The sequence below is a fragment of the Aspergillus saccharolyticus genome (genome assembly GCF_003184585.1).
Source record: "Aspergillus saccharolyticus JOP 1030-1 unplaced genomic scaffold BP01scaffold_44, whole genome shotgun sequence".
NCBI classification, from domain to species: Eukaryota; Fungi; Ascomycota; class Eurotiomycetes; order Eurotiales; family Aspergillaceae; genus Aspergillus; species Aspergillus saccharolyticus.
Genome location: NW_020290654.1, coordinates 150,902 through 167,588, shown reverse-complemented (window position 1 = coordinate 167,588; position 16,687 = coordinate 150,902). Strand labels below are relative to the sequence as shown.

Here is a 16,687-nt window from a genome sequence, read left to right as displayed (position 1 = left end):
AATTGACTCGGTCGAAGGTGCCCGACGCCGTTGGAGGGCCAGGCGCAACAATTCTGCTTTGTCTTCGGCCGGGACGGAAATTGAAGAACAGAGAAAGAAGCAGAAAGCAGAAAAATAATAAGCTTCGACAAGAGATCGAGTATCTGAAACACACACGCCAAAACCCAAGAAAAAAGCAAACAAAAGAACGAATGTAGAATAGATGTTAATGAATGAAGGAACAGACCCGGAAAGGTTACCGCGTCCCTCGCCAGCTCAGTTGGCATACAAGCATCAATGAGGGCGAGGAATTTAAAAGCACCGAGGTGAAGCCACTCGTCATGACTTAAAAAGCAGAGAGGAGGAGGCAGTTTAAAAATCAACTCTAAGAAGCGAAGCACGGAAAAGCAGTAGTAGAAGCTGTCTGCCTGTCTGCCAATGACCTGTCAATCTAGTCAATTCCTGGATTAGCTTGGGATCGCTCTGCGTTGAAAGGGTAAATGAGGATGATGATGATAGCAGAAGTGGCACGATCAATGAGGTGGCAAACAGACGAACAGCCACAAAGGGTCACAGCTTAATTGATCTTCTGTGGCTCATCCCTGAAATGGACTTCTAATGGTTCTGCCTGTCGAGATGGAGGGGAGGAGGGGGAGGGGGAGAAGAAGGAGGAGGGGAAAAGGAATGAACTGGCCACGAGGAGAGGAGGAGGAGGAAAATGAAGTAAATCAATCAACTGTCAATGTCCCGACCAGGGGATTATGACTTACCAACTCATTTAAAATAGATTATGATGGTTTGCAGGGACGATCGGTTCAACTTAGAACCAGAATAAAAATAAAAATAAAAATAAAATAAACAAAACAACATTTGCTACAACGCTTGGACCCGACTGAGCGCCGGGCTTCGAACGGTATAATAAGGATGTGAGAAGGAGGGAGAGGCAGAAGTCAACGGTCGATTTCAATGCACGGTTTGTTGGCACCTCCCTTCCAATTCATCGATCGGTCTGTCACTACATCGAGATGCATGTATGTGCAGACATTACCTGCACCGCTATCGCCCTCACCGGCCGAAACTTTCGACCTTCTACCAATAGCAATCGAGTTTCATTTGTTCGAATCTCTAGACCATCACCTCCTGAATTTTCTGGGTGAGAGCCGGGGATGCGATAAGTAGTGAAAAGTGTGAAAAGTAAATAAGTAGAGCCCGCACAACAACAAACTGCTGCATGGTTCTTCTTGACTAGTACTATCCCCGAAGGAAATTCAACATGTACTTCCGACACTCATCACACGACGCAAAGCCGCCATTCAAACAGCAAGTCACTCACTCTCACTCTGCTCTACACTCTCCGCAGTAGCAACAACAGGACCTTTCAAGTTTTTCGAGATCAGTGGCACCCAGACACCGAGAACGTTCTTCCAGCACTTCATCAATGCTTTTTTTTTACCCGTGGCCTTGGCTTCCTTCCGCACTGCGCGAGATCGAATGCGCCCAATAATGTGGCTCGCATAAATACCACCCTCCAGGAAGACACTCTTCGAGCCACCAATGTGGTCAGTTCCATCGCCTGAGAGGAGGAAGGAATGATAATTCGGCCACTTGCACAAGAATGTACATCAACCCTCCCAGAATATCAAATGAGCCCTGTGCGGCTGCCACCAGTCAGTTTCTGCCCGGAGGTCATCATCTCAGTTCATGGAGGATGAGACACCCCCAAAGTGCGGATAGAGAAAACTAGCCCCCCGAACGGGTCGATGGAAAGGAAAACCCAACCTAAAACATGTTAGACAGCTCCTTTGTTGTACGGTATCTGTTGTGCAGCGGTTAGCGAGCTGCCAGGTGTCAGAGCCGCTCGGGTCCACATGCCCTCAGGGTCAGAATGGCCTCCATGCCACCAAACAAGACCGCAGCGGTGATTACTACAGCTGATGATGCTTTCAGGTAACTATACTCGCTGCAATACCCGGCTGGCTAGACAAACTCTTTGACAGGGTTTTACGAGCGCTTATTGGCCGTAATATAAGACTTGACCCCAGCTGACGAGAGAGAAGAACCCAGAGATCGGTGGCTGGCTCTGTAGTGGTAGATTCACTCCCTGGAGTATCATGTATGCTCCTATGGGAACGGCACCTATTCCGAGGTCATTGGTACTATTCGTCTAGACCACACAGAGGCAAGCCCCGTAGAGACAGATTGATATACAAGCAGCCCAGAGAAACATCATCAATGGTGGAAGCCCATTCGTCTTCTTCCTTCTCCAATTCTACAGAATTTGAGGAATCAGCTGAATACGTCAGAGCACCGTCCCAATGGTTCCCAAGACGTTGGAGGCCACCGTGACATCGTCGTCTCCTGCCATCGAGATGTACGGAAGTGTATTGGATCGAGATCCAATGCTAAAGCACAAAGGCTTATCCAGAAGGACCTAGAGCATGAACATGGCAGCGCCTGGCCAGCTGCAAACAGGAAAAGTGGTTTGAGATAAAAGGGAATCCCTTTATAGATACACATCATGATTTTTAAGTCAAGCACATCGAATTCGTCATCAATCTACTTTTTCCCTCTTCTTCGAAGAATGTCCCGCCACTCTAAATACCCTAGAACCCTGCTAGCGAACCCTTGCAATAAAAGTCATGATACGAGGTCAAGGTGCAGTCGGGATTTGAAGGAGCATCGGGAGTTGCCCTCATTCACTGATTGGGGAGCGGAGCCCATTATTGGGATATTGGGCGATGGAGTAGCAGCGGGACTAAGACCAGAATGGTCACTGAGATGAGGAACTCGGTCCAGGAGTAGTCAGTCGCATCAACTTCTCCCATCCGACCCAAATGCTCAGCCAAGTATAATTCGACCACAATCCCGAATATCTGGTGAATGCTTATGCACACCGAGGTGCTGTCGCGGGAATTCCAACCAATGACCAACCACTGGAGAAATTGGCTCTCCCGAGATGACTGACCATAATAGCCTAGCTCATGGAGGGATGTTTAGACTTGACCAAGTTCACCAGTGACACTGAGAATGCATACGGAAAAAATATGATCGCCACGCCCTGCAAAATTGTCAAAGCCGGTGACAGATCCACCCACAAACGAACAAAGGAATGATTTGTTGCCACTCATGTACCTGCTCCAACGCGACGCCGAGAAAGATATACAATCTGAGGTTCCATTGAAATGTATAAGAAACAGAGCACTGGCTTCAGACATATTCACATCCAGTGATAGGAGCAAAGGAATATACCGGCAAAATGGCCATATCAAAAGACGGGTTTGTGCAGTAGCGGCTCGCTCTAACATGTATGATATGAAAAGAACATATAGAAAGCAAGGAATGGTGGTGGACGTTTTCAAAAAATCCAACAAGAGCAAGCGAGGAAAACATCAAGACATGAACATTCACAAACCAGATTCGCGCCGAGTGATACAACTCGAAGGGTATCAAAACAAGAAAGATCTCTTTTACTTCTCGCGACGAGCCAAGAAGGCGAGAACCAGACCAGATAAGAGCAGAAAAAAAAGGACGTTACACCGTGACGGGACCCATGCCGAGCTAACATGATCATACAGTGGACCGATCATGCATAATGATCACAGCAAGATCAAATAGTTGGATGGAGCAATGCCGGTGTCTCCATTGGCTTTTCTGGCCTGCCACCATCTCCCACTCACATCCGATACCTCTAAAATTTCGTGTTTGGAGAAGCTGATCTCGTTGGCATCCTCTGGATTGGCCTCGTAAGAATAAATTGCCTTCGCGCGGTACGGATATTCGGTGGGTTGCGGAACTTCATCCGGGGGCACACCACTGCCGGGCGGGGCAAGATTCGTTGCTGACGGGTTGCCGAAGCGGGGCTGGGAGGTACGGTGTTCCGATCCGGGGGCTCCACCGTGGTAGCCTGAGACAGGGGATGAGGTTTCGAAGCCATTGAGCTGAGCAGAAGTGTACATCTGAGGTAGCTGGCTTGAAGTTGTTTCGGGTCGGGTCCCGAATGCAGTTGACATGGGTCTGCTGTTGGCGTAGGAGCCGGCGCCTTCCTTCTGAAGAGCGAACGAATCGATGAACCCGCGATGAGAAGCTTGGGGGCTCGATCCAAAGTAGAAAATCCAAATAATCTACATCATTGTAAGCATACGATCGCGGCCACACCACCATCTGGACTTGGGAATATGGGACCCACAATCACCATGGACAGGAGAATAAATCCTGCACCTGCAGCTTGCGCAGCGGCATCACTCTCATAAACAAGCGAGTTTACCGAGATCGTGGAGATGACTAGACCAGCGGATAGGTAACCCACAATCTAGAAACAATTAGTCTGACCCCTCTTTTGTACGTAGCGCTCGGGGGCCATACCGCGATATTATAAACAACGCCAGTATCCGTTCCAAACACGACGGCCATCCCCACAATGATGCAAAATCCGTATGCCACGGCCCACCACGAATAAGTGGGATAGGCGCCATGGATTTTGGTGATTATCGAAGAGATGAATGCGATCAACCATGCTAACTAAGCGATTGAGCGAAATTAGTCGGGATTCATAAATTGGGCTTCAAGAGGCCGAAACACGTACGACGGAGATGGACGTAGTAGCGAGCGCGAACGGGTCGCCAAGAATATTGCTGGCTCTGAAGCGCGCCATCTTGCGAGTGGGCTCTGGATATAGGTGTGGTTTGTGAAGCGAGGGCGAGTGGGAAGAGTATGCCACCATGAATGTGGTTCAGAGTCGCAAAGAATTTATACGGCGGACGCCGGAGCTATGATTTGTTGTTCACAAGGCAATGCGACTTATGACCTCACGCTCATTGGCGGTATGCAGAGCAGCAACGGCAGGTCCCCTTTGCTTTGATTGCGTTGATTGCTTCGATTGCTTTGATTTGAGCCGCCAAAGAGAAAGTGGAATGCGGATACGCGAAATGACGATCGTAGATTGCGGCACCGAGGGCACGGATATAGGGATAGGACTACAGCGCAGTTAGCTAATTTGTAGGCGGCGAACGTGAACGTTCAAATGAGCATGCAAGTCAATCGATCGGCAATGGTCGGAGGAGATCATGATGAGGCACGACAACAACACGGAATACCCAAGCCAAGTCATGCAGGAAGGAACAACGAGCAGCCGACATGAGGGTAGGCGGCGAGATTGGAAAAAAATAATAAAAGGTAAATCACAATTTTAACAAGTGTCCGGCAGGGGGTGATACATCACATACTTCTGAGACAGACAAAGTAAAATGAGGGTCGACTAATACGGCTGGAAATCGAAATAGGGCCGCAATTCGTGAGGGACGAGTCTTGAAACAGGCGGAGATTGATTCAAAAAGCGACGTGAGGAAGGGTCCTCTCAAGAGGCTGGGGTGATTGTGATGCGGAAAGAAGCTCAACGAGGAGAACCCCTTGCAGAAGATGGACGAGAAAGAGCAGCACCAGGCTGAAGCAGAAAGGATAAGTATGAAACGTTAGTGTCCGAACAAATTGATCGGACAGAAAGAGAGACAGAAGGTTGAGATCAAACGAGAGAGAGACTGGAATGGAGGGGGAATAAAGGTCAAACGAATGAACAAGTCAAGAGGGAGGGGAGGGGGAGGGGAAGGGGATAGACAATCCAAGGTGAGGGAGAGAGGAGAAGAGGAAGATGAAGGAGAGTCAGATGAGAGGGAGAAGAGATGGACTGGAGTCAAGGTGAGGCTCGAGGACCTAGAGCCGTGGAGAGAGAGAGAGAGAGACAACGCGAAGAAAGAAGAGCTAGAGGTGGAAAGTCAGTCAAGTTGCTAGCCGGCCAATGTGTTTTGGTGATGGGGACTTCTGGATGGAGACCTGAAGGAAAAGGAGAGAGACCAAGAGAGACAATGGATGAAAGTGGATGGGGGATGGAGCATATGGATGAATGGGGAGAGGGGTGGAGGATCTCACAGCGACACACAGACAGAGGGAGACTCCAGGCGCTGCGTGTTAACGGAACAATTGTGGTTTAGTGTCTGTTTAGTACATCTTTTAGTTGTTGTCGTACCTGAACTTGCTGAAGGGAACGGGGCGGCTTTGACTGCTGGCGCGGGAGAGAAACAGCCAATCAACGAGAGAAATTTCGCCGGACTGGGCCCGTTTCAGCGATGAGGTACCTCAGGCATTCCATCAACTTTGCTTGGCTTCTCCTGAATCTACAGAGAATTATGGAGTAAGGGAGAATTAAGAAAGACGGCATGAACTATAGATACAGCCAATTTGGCCCCTCTCCAACAACAAACATGTTATATCCATGAATCGCTTACTATAGACTACTTGGGTGTATTTGTGCGTTTTTGCAACTGCCAGTGACTCCAGTGACTCGTGCACTCGATTCAATGCTACTATTCTTATGCCTACGTACCACTATCCAATTCCCGGTCTCCACCCTCTGACTGCTGACTAGTCCACGGAAACTTCCTCATTGTTGACGACGAACGAACGAACAATTAATCCAGTAGCCAGACACTGCATTTAGAATCCGGTACCAGCCCAGTCCCGAAGTCCATGGTTCAGTTAGTGACTAACATGCCACATGTCATTTCTAGGGCCTCTCTTCCAAACCTTGCAAGTCTCCGGTACGTAGTTTGAATGGGTCAGAGGAGAAGATCAAAAAAGTCGGCCCGGGAGTCGAGGCCTGTCAAGAGAGGGGAAGGAAGGAAATCTATCAGAAAATGAAGAAAAGGGCTCCGTACTCCGTAATTACCCACGCTTCTCAAACGAAGATCGATGCACATGCCTGTGAAAACTGGGTCCTCTCTAAACCCGCTTGGAGGAGGGAAAATGGCCCCGGCACGACACACGCAACGCAAATGATTTTTTTGAGGGGCTGTTTTTTTTTTATTTTTATTTTTTTTTTTTAATTTATAATTTTTTTTTATTCTTTATTTTTTTTTTTCTATTTGCCTTGCCCCTCTTACGGTACTCCAGTGCCTTTTATTCTCTGAACTAACGTTCTATGTAGCCACGCAAGTGGAGAAGTCAGTTGCAAGGTACGGAAGACCAAGACGTCTGGCCCCTTTGAGGCTGAGGGTCAACCTGTGGCTTGATAAACAAACTTGAAACACGCACACACACTCTGACTCTCCATCCTTTGCCCTTTCCAGATTTTCGGGTTCGGCTGGAAGTTGAGGTCTCAGTCACCATCCGGTCATGATTTTAAGATGAGATGGGAAGGGAAAGAAAGTTAGGACTTTTCTTTCTACGTCTGCATTTGAGTCACTCTTTACATTCAAAGCTACAAGCCTTACCTTTGTCATAGCTAGACTTCGCCCCGCCTGATTCCAAATCTGACATAGTTTGTTCATCGCTTTGCATACCAATACCTTTTGGCTTACTATCAGCTGAATGCAATCTTTGACAACACCTACATATGCATTGTAGTAAGAACTCACAGCTAGCTACAAAACTTCAGCAAGATCAGACTCTTTTTCGCTCGAATCCATATGCCCGTACCCGACACTGTAGTTCATTCCAAGGGCAAAGGATGAGCAGACTTCCCAAGCCGCAGGCCCCGATGCCGTGCTGGAAACGGCAAAAGGCGGGCAACGCAAGGCTGAAGCTGCAGATACCCTTCGGATATGGCACAAAACGCTGACCAGTGAGAACAAACCAAATTCAAAAAAAATCTACAGTCAGAAACCGAAAATGTGGAACCGCTCTTCTCCATAGATCCCGGAAAGGAAATGTCTAGTGCCAATGCTTGATGCTGACCTGTCTCGGTAATTATAGTTACTAGTAGTTGTTATACAACTGAAGGGGAAAACCGGCTGTCATCCTCGCATTCCGAATGGCCCACTGCCAGCCCTGCTTTCCCTGTGTATGATACCTATATATAAGAGGAATAACGGTAAAAAGACAGCGACAAAGTCAAAAAGAGACTCGGGCAAGCCTCGGTGATGTTCAGGGAAAGCAACAGCAACAGCAACAGTAGCCACAATCAATTGCCTTTGAGACTTCCACCAATCTTATTTCACTTTCCCTTCCGGAGAAATGCAAGGGTTCAGAGATCAACTGCATGGCAAATAAAGAACCCGTTACCCGTGGGGACTAATGAGCGAGAAACGGCAAAGAAAAAGGATGATCCGCCCAGGGACATATGGGCTAGAATCCGGATCCTCTCTGGGAGTCTGAACTGAAAAAATGACTGCACGGAAAGTCAATCTCCTCTTGCCCCGTCCATCAATATCTTCTTCCGATATCCGGAAGAGGGCCGATCCTGATCTCTTCAGAGGCTCAGAGGCTCAGAGGCTTGCTCACGTTGGATCCAGGCCCAGTTCCTGGTCTCGGTGTTTTCATCTGTGTACATAGCTCATATCTTGCCCCTGCACAACTCATATGCCGCTGCTTGTTGTTCGCCCCCCCCCCCCCCCCCCCAAAAGGTTTGTCGGTTTGTCTCAGTGATGCAATGCAGTGTAGTGCAGCATACTGCAGCACAAGCTGCACAGCATGACTTCGAGTAGTAAGCAACCACTTTCCCTCCTCCCTCACTATCGACAGCGCCCACCTGAGCCGGTCAAGTATTCGTAGTTTGTAGGAGTTGCAAACCCACATAATTCCTAACGTGGAGACATCTGAGGCTAGATTGGCTTGCCCAGATTCATCAAAGAATAGTGAAAGAAAGCTAAAAAAAAAAAAAAAAAAAAAACAATGGTATCATGAAAAGGCCATGGGAAACGCTAATCCAGCAAACTCAATCACCCAGCGCAGCGAGCACAATATCACAAATTATGCTCACAATTCCTTCTCCCTCCTCTCTCTGACCACTTCCTCCCTTCTCACTTCCCTCTCCACATCCTCAAGCCTCCCTTCCCACTCCGCCCAGCATTCTCCGCCACTGACCAGCGCAACCTCATACCACCGTTGCAACGCCTTGGCCGATCGGACCCGTAACTCCGAGATCTGGCGCGCCTGATCTTCCTGGGTCTTGGATAGCTGGTCGAGACGGGGCTGGAGCTGGATCAAGGACGCAGAGGTCTCCGCGTCGGGGATAGGGAGGTCGTTCAATGAAGTGAGCCGAGAGGCGGTTTCGGGAAAGGCGGACGCATACGAGAGAACGACCGAGGCGAGGTTCTGGGTGGTTAGGTTCTCTGGCAGAGAGCCGGGCGGTGCTGGGTGAAAGAGTTCGGGGAAGCGATCGTCTGGGGTTTAGATGTTATGTTATCAATTGCCGCAGGTTCCTTGATGTGTATTCGGGGCATGAGGAGCGAGCCCCAAGTGGGCAACTGGAACAGAAGTAGACACGAAAAACGAATCGCAACATACGTAGTCTCAAAACATCCCGGACAGCAGAGTTGTTCCGACTCAGTCGTTCCAGGTCTTTCTCCAGACGAAGAAGCCGACGCGAGATACTGTCGTCCAGAGAAGCCGGCTTTGTGGGCGGCGTAGGCTCGCCGGTCCAGTTAGCATCACCGGTAAGAAGGAATGTGAGGCGTCGGAGACGAGTCTCCAGAAGTTCAATGGTGGCACCAGCCACCGTGTCGTTTTCGGGAGCCATGAAGGATTGAGAACAGTTGGTTATGCGACTCGGAGGTCGAGATCTCGTGGTTGTTCAGGGAAAGGAGACGGGAGTGCAAACTGGACATACACCGTGGAGAAGCTCTGAAGTGGCCGACGAAGTAATCTTATCGCTACACCCGATACGTAGTCCGATTCCATCTCCTGAACGTAGATTTCCATTCAATCAAGTGCCGCTCAATCAAAACATGTCATACCCTAGATATTTACAGTGTATCTATAACTACAAATCGGTGGCTGTCTCCGTCACGTCGCTTTGTCGTCGACCACATCCCACATATCGACATCTGAGGGAGGTGGTTGCACAGGACCAGTTGTGCTACTACGGCTAAGCAAAGGCCGCCCATTGCGCTGTTGCATCTCTTGCCCCGGTTCCTGTGTTTCGTTAAAAGATGGTACCTGATAATCGAAGACGTTTACATTCTGCGTCGTACGCTCTTGCTCTGGTTTCAGCGATGGCTGCCAATTGGCGTCAGCGATGTGCAAACGGCTCTTCTGCTTGAGGGAAAGACCCACGAGAGTGCCAGATGACTGATGCTGCGTTTCTGATTGCTGTTGTGCCATCTCCGCATCCTGGAGTTCCGACTCGAAAGTTTTGTTGTCCTTCTCGACAAATTTCTGTGCCTTCGTTAACAATGAGTATCTCCATCATTAGGAGTGCTGTCTTACCTGTAGCTGAGCAGGAGCAGGTTCAACTCCCATGCTCACTGCATTGGAATTGGCATACACAAGCAATACCTGGTTCGATTCTTCGCGGGCTGCTTGCAGCACCTCGGCCTCGTTAACCTTACGCGCGGTGTACCCAATAATATCCGCATGGTCAAAGTCAGTTTTGGCCCGGCCCTCCGACTCCGCTTTCCGTATAGCTGCATCTTCCGTCGAGAAACTAAATCGCCACCACTGATACTCTCCTGTAATTGAGGGCTCATCATCCGACCCGTGCTCGTCACAGCGTCGGAGAACGTAGGTCACATGTGGTTGAGTGCACACCCCTCGCAAGGTGTATTTATAATGGGGCTCGGCATCGGGTGAAGCTTCCGTCAGTATTTTGGAATATTCTCGCAGACCTTCTTTGATTCTTCGTCTCTTGTCCTCCAATCCTACATATCACAATCAGCACCAGTAGTAGACATGTGAACGATAAACATTTACCTCTTAAGTGCTTCTCTATCTTGGCTGAAACGGTTTTCAGCTCCTTCGCTACATATTCGGTATTGATGTCACCCGGTGCTGAAATGGCGAACTTCGATGTAATGGCAGAGGCGGCTGTCTCAAGAACGTCTCTGGAGCTCATTCCTGTCTGTGCCGTTAATTTAGACTGTGAGCAGCGCTTGATAGCCTTGTCTAACATGTCCATCTCTTCATAGGCTTGTAGCCGTCGCGTGCGGAATTCGCGGGCGACCTCTCTGCTGTTCGCCATGTACCGATCGGCATAGAACACAGATGGAATCACTACGTCAATTGGCTTTTGGGTGCTTTCCAGCTTCATGACTAGCACCTCAGCAACGGTCTCAAGCCAGGCATCTTCAAGCGGCTGGTCTGGTCTATCACACCACAAGGCGCGATCGAGAACATTGTAGAGTGTTTGACCAGGATCATGTTCCACCAATGGTTCAAGCAAGAGAAACTCTGTTTGGTCCATGTCTTCTGCTGGAAGCGATCCTTTGTAGCCAGTTGTGGAAAATATGGTCCCCAACTGGTTTCCCGGGTCCGCGCGGACCGCCGCTTCTTGCCATGCTTCCAAGAATCTAGAAACAGCATTATCGCGATCGTACTGGGAAACGCATTGTAGATTTGCCAATGCGTCTGAACTGCCAAAAGCACGAATTGTAGTATCCAAGAATGCCACAAGCCTCTGAGTTTCGTAGATTATGTCGTCCCAGTCAGTGTCACCCTCCTGGGCGTCTAGCATGGTCACTATTTTGGGAAGGTTAATCGGCTGCCCGTTCCACCATTGAGAATCATGACCGTAGTTGGGCAGGAAACGATTTCGTAAGAGAAGAGCCTCCCTTGCGAGAGGGATTGAGTGGAGAATCGTTATCAGCCCGCCTAAGTATGTGCCCTCTTGAGACGGGCGAATGAAAGCTGGTTCGTTTTCACGTCTTTTACGCTCGGCGGGGTCAGGGCTGATAATGATCTCATGAGCGCTGGAGTTGAAAAGTGTCATCGCCCATGCGCCTTCGTCATAATGATCACGAGTCGCTCGGCTAAAGCTCGAGGTTCCTGCTTTTGTGACGCCTGTCTCCTGCTGGCCGAGATTTTGACTCAGAGACATGGCGACAGCCTGCTGTAGCTCACGTTCTTCACGCTCGGCCAGCGTTAATCCTTTGCCATTATCGGCTAACGAACCGTGTCAGCTCGCCGCGCATGTGCCTTGTCCATCTAAGAGAATCTCACCAGAATTGTTCTGTGTGGATGCAGGGTCACCGGGAGATCTCAGATTAAGGGTTGAGGGTGGTCGGGAAGGAGGAGGACGAGATGGAGGTCCGGTAGGGCCGTACGGTGAGTCGACATTCTCAATCTGGAACGCTTTCAAATAGAAAAACATCAGTATTGCGAGCTCAAAGTCACGGAAGGGACACATACCGGACATATCAGGCTCATCTTGATACTGAGTCCCCTATCGCCAAGTGTGTTTCGCAGTCAGTTCGTGCTTTGTAGTGTTCAGGCATAACTCCGAATGTATCACCTGCGTCAGAGGGCCGGTCGGGTCTTCGAAATAGGCGTTGATCGCCTGATTTGAGTTGAGGTTATTAGCCTGTACATTTAGGAGATTAGCTATGGACAGAAATTTCAAGATAGTTGGATGCGGACTTTGAGAAAGCTTATGGCCTGTTCGCGCGACGAGCTGGTGAAGCTCACGAAGTTCGCGATCTCCTCCTCTGTCGGTTCGGCGGCCATCGTGCCTGCTGACGAAGGCACAATCCAGATTCGAGACTGCTAGAGGAGGCTGATCCGTCGGAGAATTGATGGGGAGCGAGGTCAAGCTTGGGCCGAGTCAGCGAGGAATAAGGCTTGTGGTAGAGTGGGCAGTTGTTCCAGAACCGAGGGGAGGGAAGATCATCCAAGCCAGCCTCGGAGCTTCCCCCGCCCTCGTCAGTCTTGATGGCAGCGGCAGCGCCAAGCTTTTGGCTGGCTCATTCTACAGTACAGTCTACGGCCTCTCGCAGACATATACTTCGTATACAACCAGGCTGCATATTGAGCGGCATATTTTGACTCTTACTTTGGTGGTGACGAAAGCTTAGACTCACCGAATAACACTCAAAGAGCTGACTTTGTTCCCCACCGATTTTCACCGGAAAGAACAACAAATATATATTCATTCTAGAATTACATGGAAATAACTTTCAGCGTAGTGTAGTCCCCCAAAGTGTTCTCTGACCTCTATCGTGTGTGTCGTAGGTCGAGAGAACCGGCACAAGGTTCTATTTTTCCATAGCCGGCCAGTATACTTTCTACTTCAAGTCTGCCGAGTAGCATGTTGACGATAGATCGTAGTTTTATACTCCTCTGTACATGGATCGCATTCTTCCGGTATGATGTAGATAAGCGGAGAAACTTCCGGACCGGAAATGTTTACCATACCGTATCACTGCGTTACTACTGGCGTCTATCCACGGAGTAGTACTTCTTACTCCGCTGTATACTTTAGTACGAACTCCGTAGACTCTGTCTCCTAAGTCTCATTGCCCCTCTTCTTCCTACGACCTGTCTCACCCTTATCATACCTTGGAATCCTCCAGATCGCAGACAGTTTACCTTCACGCGGCTCATCATTGACTTGATCAGTTCATCAGTAGTGCAGGGGTTTCCAGACAGCTGAGCTCTGCCCGTTTCCGCTCCTCCTTCCGCCCCGCTGAGGAAGCGCCAACTGGTGAACCGTTGTTGACTCTCTGCTGGCTGCTATTCTTGAGCTCTTGTCGCCCGCCCAACCCATCCCAACTCCACTTGAGCCAGATTGTGGGGGAGCGCAACCCGTCGACCTTTGCCTCCCTACCAGTCTCTATTGCTCCTTATTGGCTTCTACAACAACTTACCAAGAAGAACCCATTTCCCTTTGTAACAGAAACCCAGAAGCTCCCCCCTCTTTCGCTTTCTCCGCTCAAAATCCATCACGTCACGTTGTCCTTCATCTCACAATCAACCCCCGAACTCGCCGAACCGACGTCGGCTCTGATCTCCCACACCCGCCCCCCCCAAAAGGGTCACAATGGCTGCCGCCTTTGACGACGAAGACCTTTCTGTCTCCCTTCCTCCTTTTGAAGCCGATCGTCCTCGTGACCGTCGTCCCAGCTCTAACAATCCTCCTCCCAATCCCAATTTCCCTGCCATGGCGATGCCTCCGCCATCCCGCCCGATCGGAAAAGGCGGCGAGGCCTCGATGCAGTCCCCGGCTACCACCAGAGACATGCAGCGCCTTGATCAATACCAGACTGTGAAGATACTCGGTGAAGGCTCATTTGGCAAGGTGAAATTGGCGATCCACCAGCCGAGTGGTCGGCAGGTCGCGCTCAAGTTTATCTCCCGTCGCAAATTGCTTTCCCGAGACATGGTCGGTCGTGTCGAACGTGAGATTCAGTACTTGCAATTGCTGCGGCACCCTCATATTATCAAGTTGTATGGCACCCTATCAGCTCCCCAAGAGATGAGGCAGTTGCGATGATATACTGATAGATGTCCTGTGGTGATAGATACACCGTCATTGCGACCAAAACTGATATCGTCATGGTCCTTGAATATGCTGAGCGGGAATTGTTTGACTATCTGGTGAAGCGCGGTCGCTGCAATGACGCCGAAGCTCGCAAATTCTTCCAGCAGATCATATGTGCAGTGGAATACTGTCATCGTCACAAGATCGTTCACCGTGACCTGAAACCGGAGAACCTGCTCATTGACCGGGAGAAGAACGTTAAGATCGCTGATTTCGGTCTGAGCAACATTATGACAGACGGTAACTTCCTCAAAACGAGTTGTGGTAGCCCGAACTATGCAGCACCCGAGGTCATTTCGGGAAAGCTCTATGCAGGGCCAGAGGTCGATGTATGGAGCTGCGGTGTCATTCTATACGTGCTGTTAGTGGGAAGACTTCCCTTCGATGACGACTATATCCCTGCCCTCTTCAAGAAAATTGCGGCCGGGAACTTTCACATGCCTGCGTACATCTCGTCCGGGGCTGCTCGGTTAATCCGGTCCATGTTGCAGGTTCACCCGGTTCACAGGATCACCATTCCAGAAATTCGCCAGGATCCCTGGTTCTTAGAAGGGATTCCAAAATATCTACAGCCTCCGCCAGAGGAGTTCATTGCTACTGGCGTGGACCCAAATAAAGCTATAGATCCACGCAAGCTTGCACCAGGAAAACCCCTGTCCGTGCAGCATAAGATCCACCAGATCGCCATTTCCAAATTGGAGCGGAGCATGGGATACACGCGCGAGGATATTGAAGACGCCTTGAAAAATCCTGAGCCAAGCGCCATCAAAGATGCTTTCTTCATTATCATGGAAAACGAGATGATGCAGACGAACTGTAAGTCAGGTTAGCTCAGACGATGCTGGGCACGGTCAATAGTCTGCTATGGCTCTTGCATGGCTAATATGCTAACATTCTCCCGTAGCGCCAACAGACGACAATCTTATGGGCCCTTCTGTCGCTCCCTCTCCACCCCCGGATCGGATGCCTCAGCCCTCAGCAGCGGCTGGCCGCCCAAATATCCCGCTAAGCCAAGGATCTGCGTTGGATGCCCCCACAAGGCCGCGAAGTGGCTCACAGCGTCAACCGTCGCAATTGTCGCAGCACAGCAACTCCGATGATCTTGACGCGCCGCGAGTTAGCCATGTTCGAATTTTGCCGACAAGTGTGCCGTATGTACATGATCAGCTTATGGAACAGCGGGAACGTGAGCAGAGAGAACGAGCTGCGGAGCGGTCATCTGAGGAGCAGGGACGTTTAGAGTCTGCAGATGACTCGAACGGCAATGGTCAACCGGGGCGCTCGCTAGACGAGCAAGAGGTGACTGCAAGGGCACTCAAACCGCATTCCCGCAGTATCGTCGATCTTGACAAGCTCCGCCTGCAACCGCCCGAGGGTCGCAGCGCCCCGCACCAGCCCAAACGGTCGCGAAAGTGGCAGTTTGGGATTCGCTCTCGTAATCAACCATACGAGGCAATGCTCTATCTTTACAAGGCCATTTCGGCTCAGGGAGGCATCTGGGAAATTGCCCCTACCGGAGCAGGTGAGTTTACGATGAATAATTCGCATGGTTATCAGGGCTAACGGTCATTTTCATAGATGGCTTGCAAATAGGGGAGCAATGCCCGGACGAGCCTATGCCGCTGCAAAGCAAGTACCCGGATCTACCATCAGATTACTACATTCCCAAGGATCCTTGGTTCATCCGAGCGCGTCTCTTGAAGGAGGGAGTCAAGGCTCCCGGCCAGTCTGCCAGTGTGCACAGCAGCCGCAGTGATTTGAACCTCGAAGACTTGCGGCGACGGTTCAATCTATCCAGCGGTCCATTCTCGGCCGATGACAAGAGCCTCACGCCGGACCATCCGAGCATCTCGAATCCTTCTTCGGCGACTCAAGCTCACACAATCTCCCGCATTTCGTACGGAGTGTGGGTTTTCGTTGACATTCAGCTGTATCAGTTGGAAGAAAACAACTACATGGTTGACTTCAAATGTGATGGGTATCAGAACGTGATTCGTGGCGAAGGCAACGGTGATTGGCATCCCATCAGTAAAAGGTTCCGGAACAAGGAGAAGGAAGTGACCAGCCCATATCCGTTCCTTGACGTGGCCTCGGATTTGGTGGCTCAGCTAGCGACTGCTAGCTAAATAATGCTGCAGTTGTTGAATACTTTCTCAAGGCGTTCGTGGGGCTTTCTGGAGCATTTTATGGGTGGCATTTGGCGTTTGTTTCCTTGTCTAGCATTATATTTATCTTCATGCTGGCATCTCTTATATGAAGCCTATGAAATTGGCTACGAGGAAAGAACAAACCACGGTTTCTCGTTCAAATCTATTTTTCCCTTGTATTCTTGTAGCCTAAGGCCTGGCAAGTGTCGGGGAGTCGGTCTCCATCTCTGTTTGTACGTCGTGTTCCTCGTAACCTCCCCGCATCTCCCTCAGCCTTCTAGACCCAGAAGACTTCATGCTCGTTCACGGAACGAGGCCG

General features: G+C 50.0%; 4 protein-coding genes across 4 annotated transcripts; 1 reads left to right on the top strand and 3 right to left on the bottom strand.

The window, feature by feature from the left end:
• Positions 1-1,304: 1,304 nt before the first annotated feature.
• BP01DRAFT_418553 (uncharacterized protein) lies at positions 1,305-2,438 on the bottom strand (the record flags this gene model as incomplete). The annotated part of the gene is made up of 8 exons (XM_025579340.1): positions 2,288-2,438; positions 2,188-2,248; positions 2,017-2,076; positions 1,848-1,919; positions 1,721-1,758; positions 1,601-1,629; positions 1,433-1,518; positions 1,305-1,354 (listed from the first exon to the last, which is right to left on the bottom strand). The coding sequence occupies exons 1-8, from the start codon at positions 2,342-2,344 to the stop codon at positions 1,305-1,307; spliced, it is 453 nt and encodes a 150-aa protein (XP_025427664.1). The 5' UTR covers positions 2,345-2,438.
• Positions 2,439-3,575: 1,137 nt separating this feature from the next.
• On the bottom strand, positions 3,576-4,630 carry sho1 (osmosensor SHO1; the record flags this gene model as incomplete). Its single annotated transcript, XM_025577665.1, has 4 exons — positions 3,576-4,100; positions 4,166-4,288; positions 4,342-4,497; positions 4,562-4,630. 4 exons carry the CDS (start codon positions 4,628-4,630, stop codon positions 3,576-3,578), a joined length of 873 nt encoding a protein of 290 aa, XP_025427663.1.
• A 4,094-nt stretch (positions 4,631-8,724) lies between these two features.
• Positions 8,725-11,782, bottom strand: BP01DRAFT_376859 (putative nuclear distribution protein RO10; the record flags this gene model as incomplete). The annotated part of the gene is made up of 5 exons (XM_025576974.1): positions 8,725-9,131; positions 9,256-9,530; positions 9,785-10,125; positions 10,177-10,607; positions 10,660-11,782. 5 exons carry the CDS (start codon positions 11,780-11,782, stop codon positions 8,725-8,727), a joined length of 2,577 nt encoding a protein of 858 aa, XP_025427662.1.
• A 1,490-nt stretch (positions 11,783-13,272) lies between these two features.
• Positions 13,273-16,512, top strand: BP01DRAFT_394882 (SNF1 family serine/threonine-protein kinase). The gene is made up of 4 exons (XM_025578356.1): positions 13,273-14,127; positions 14,202-15,037; positions 15,126-15,743; positions 15,800-16,512. Exons 1-4 carry the CDS (start codon positions 13,721-13,723, stop codon positions 16,345-16,347), a joined length of 2,409 nt encoding a protein of 802 aa, XP_025427661.1. The 5' UTR covers positions 13,273-13,720; the 3' UTR covers positions 16,348-16,512.
• The last annotated feature ends 175 nt before the right edge of the window (positions 16,513-16,687 follow it).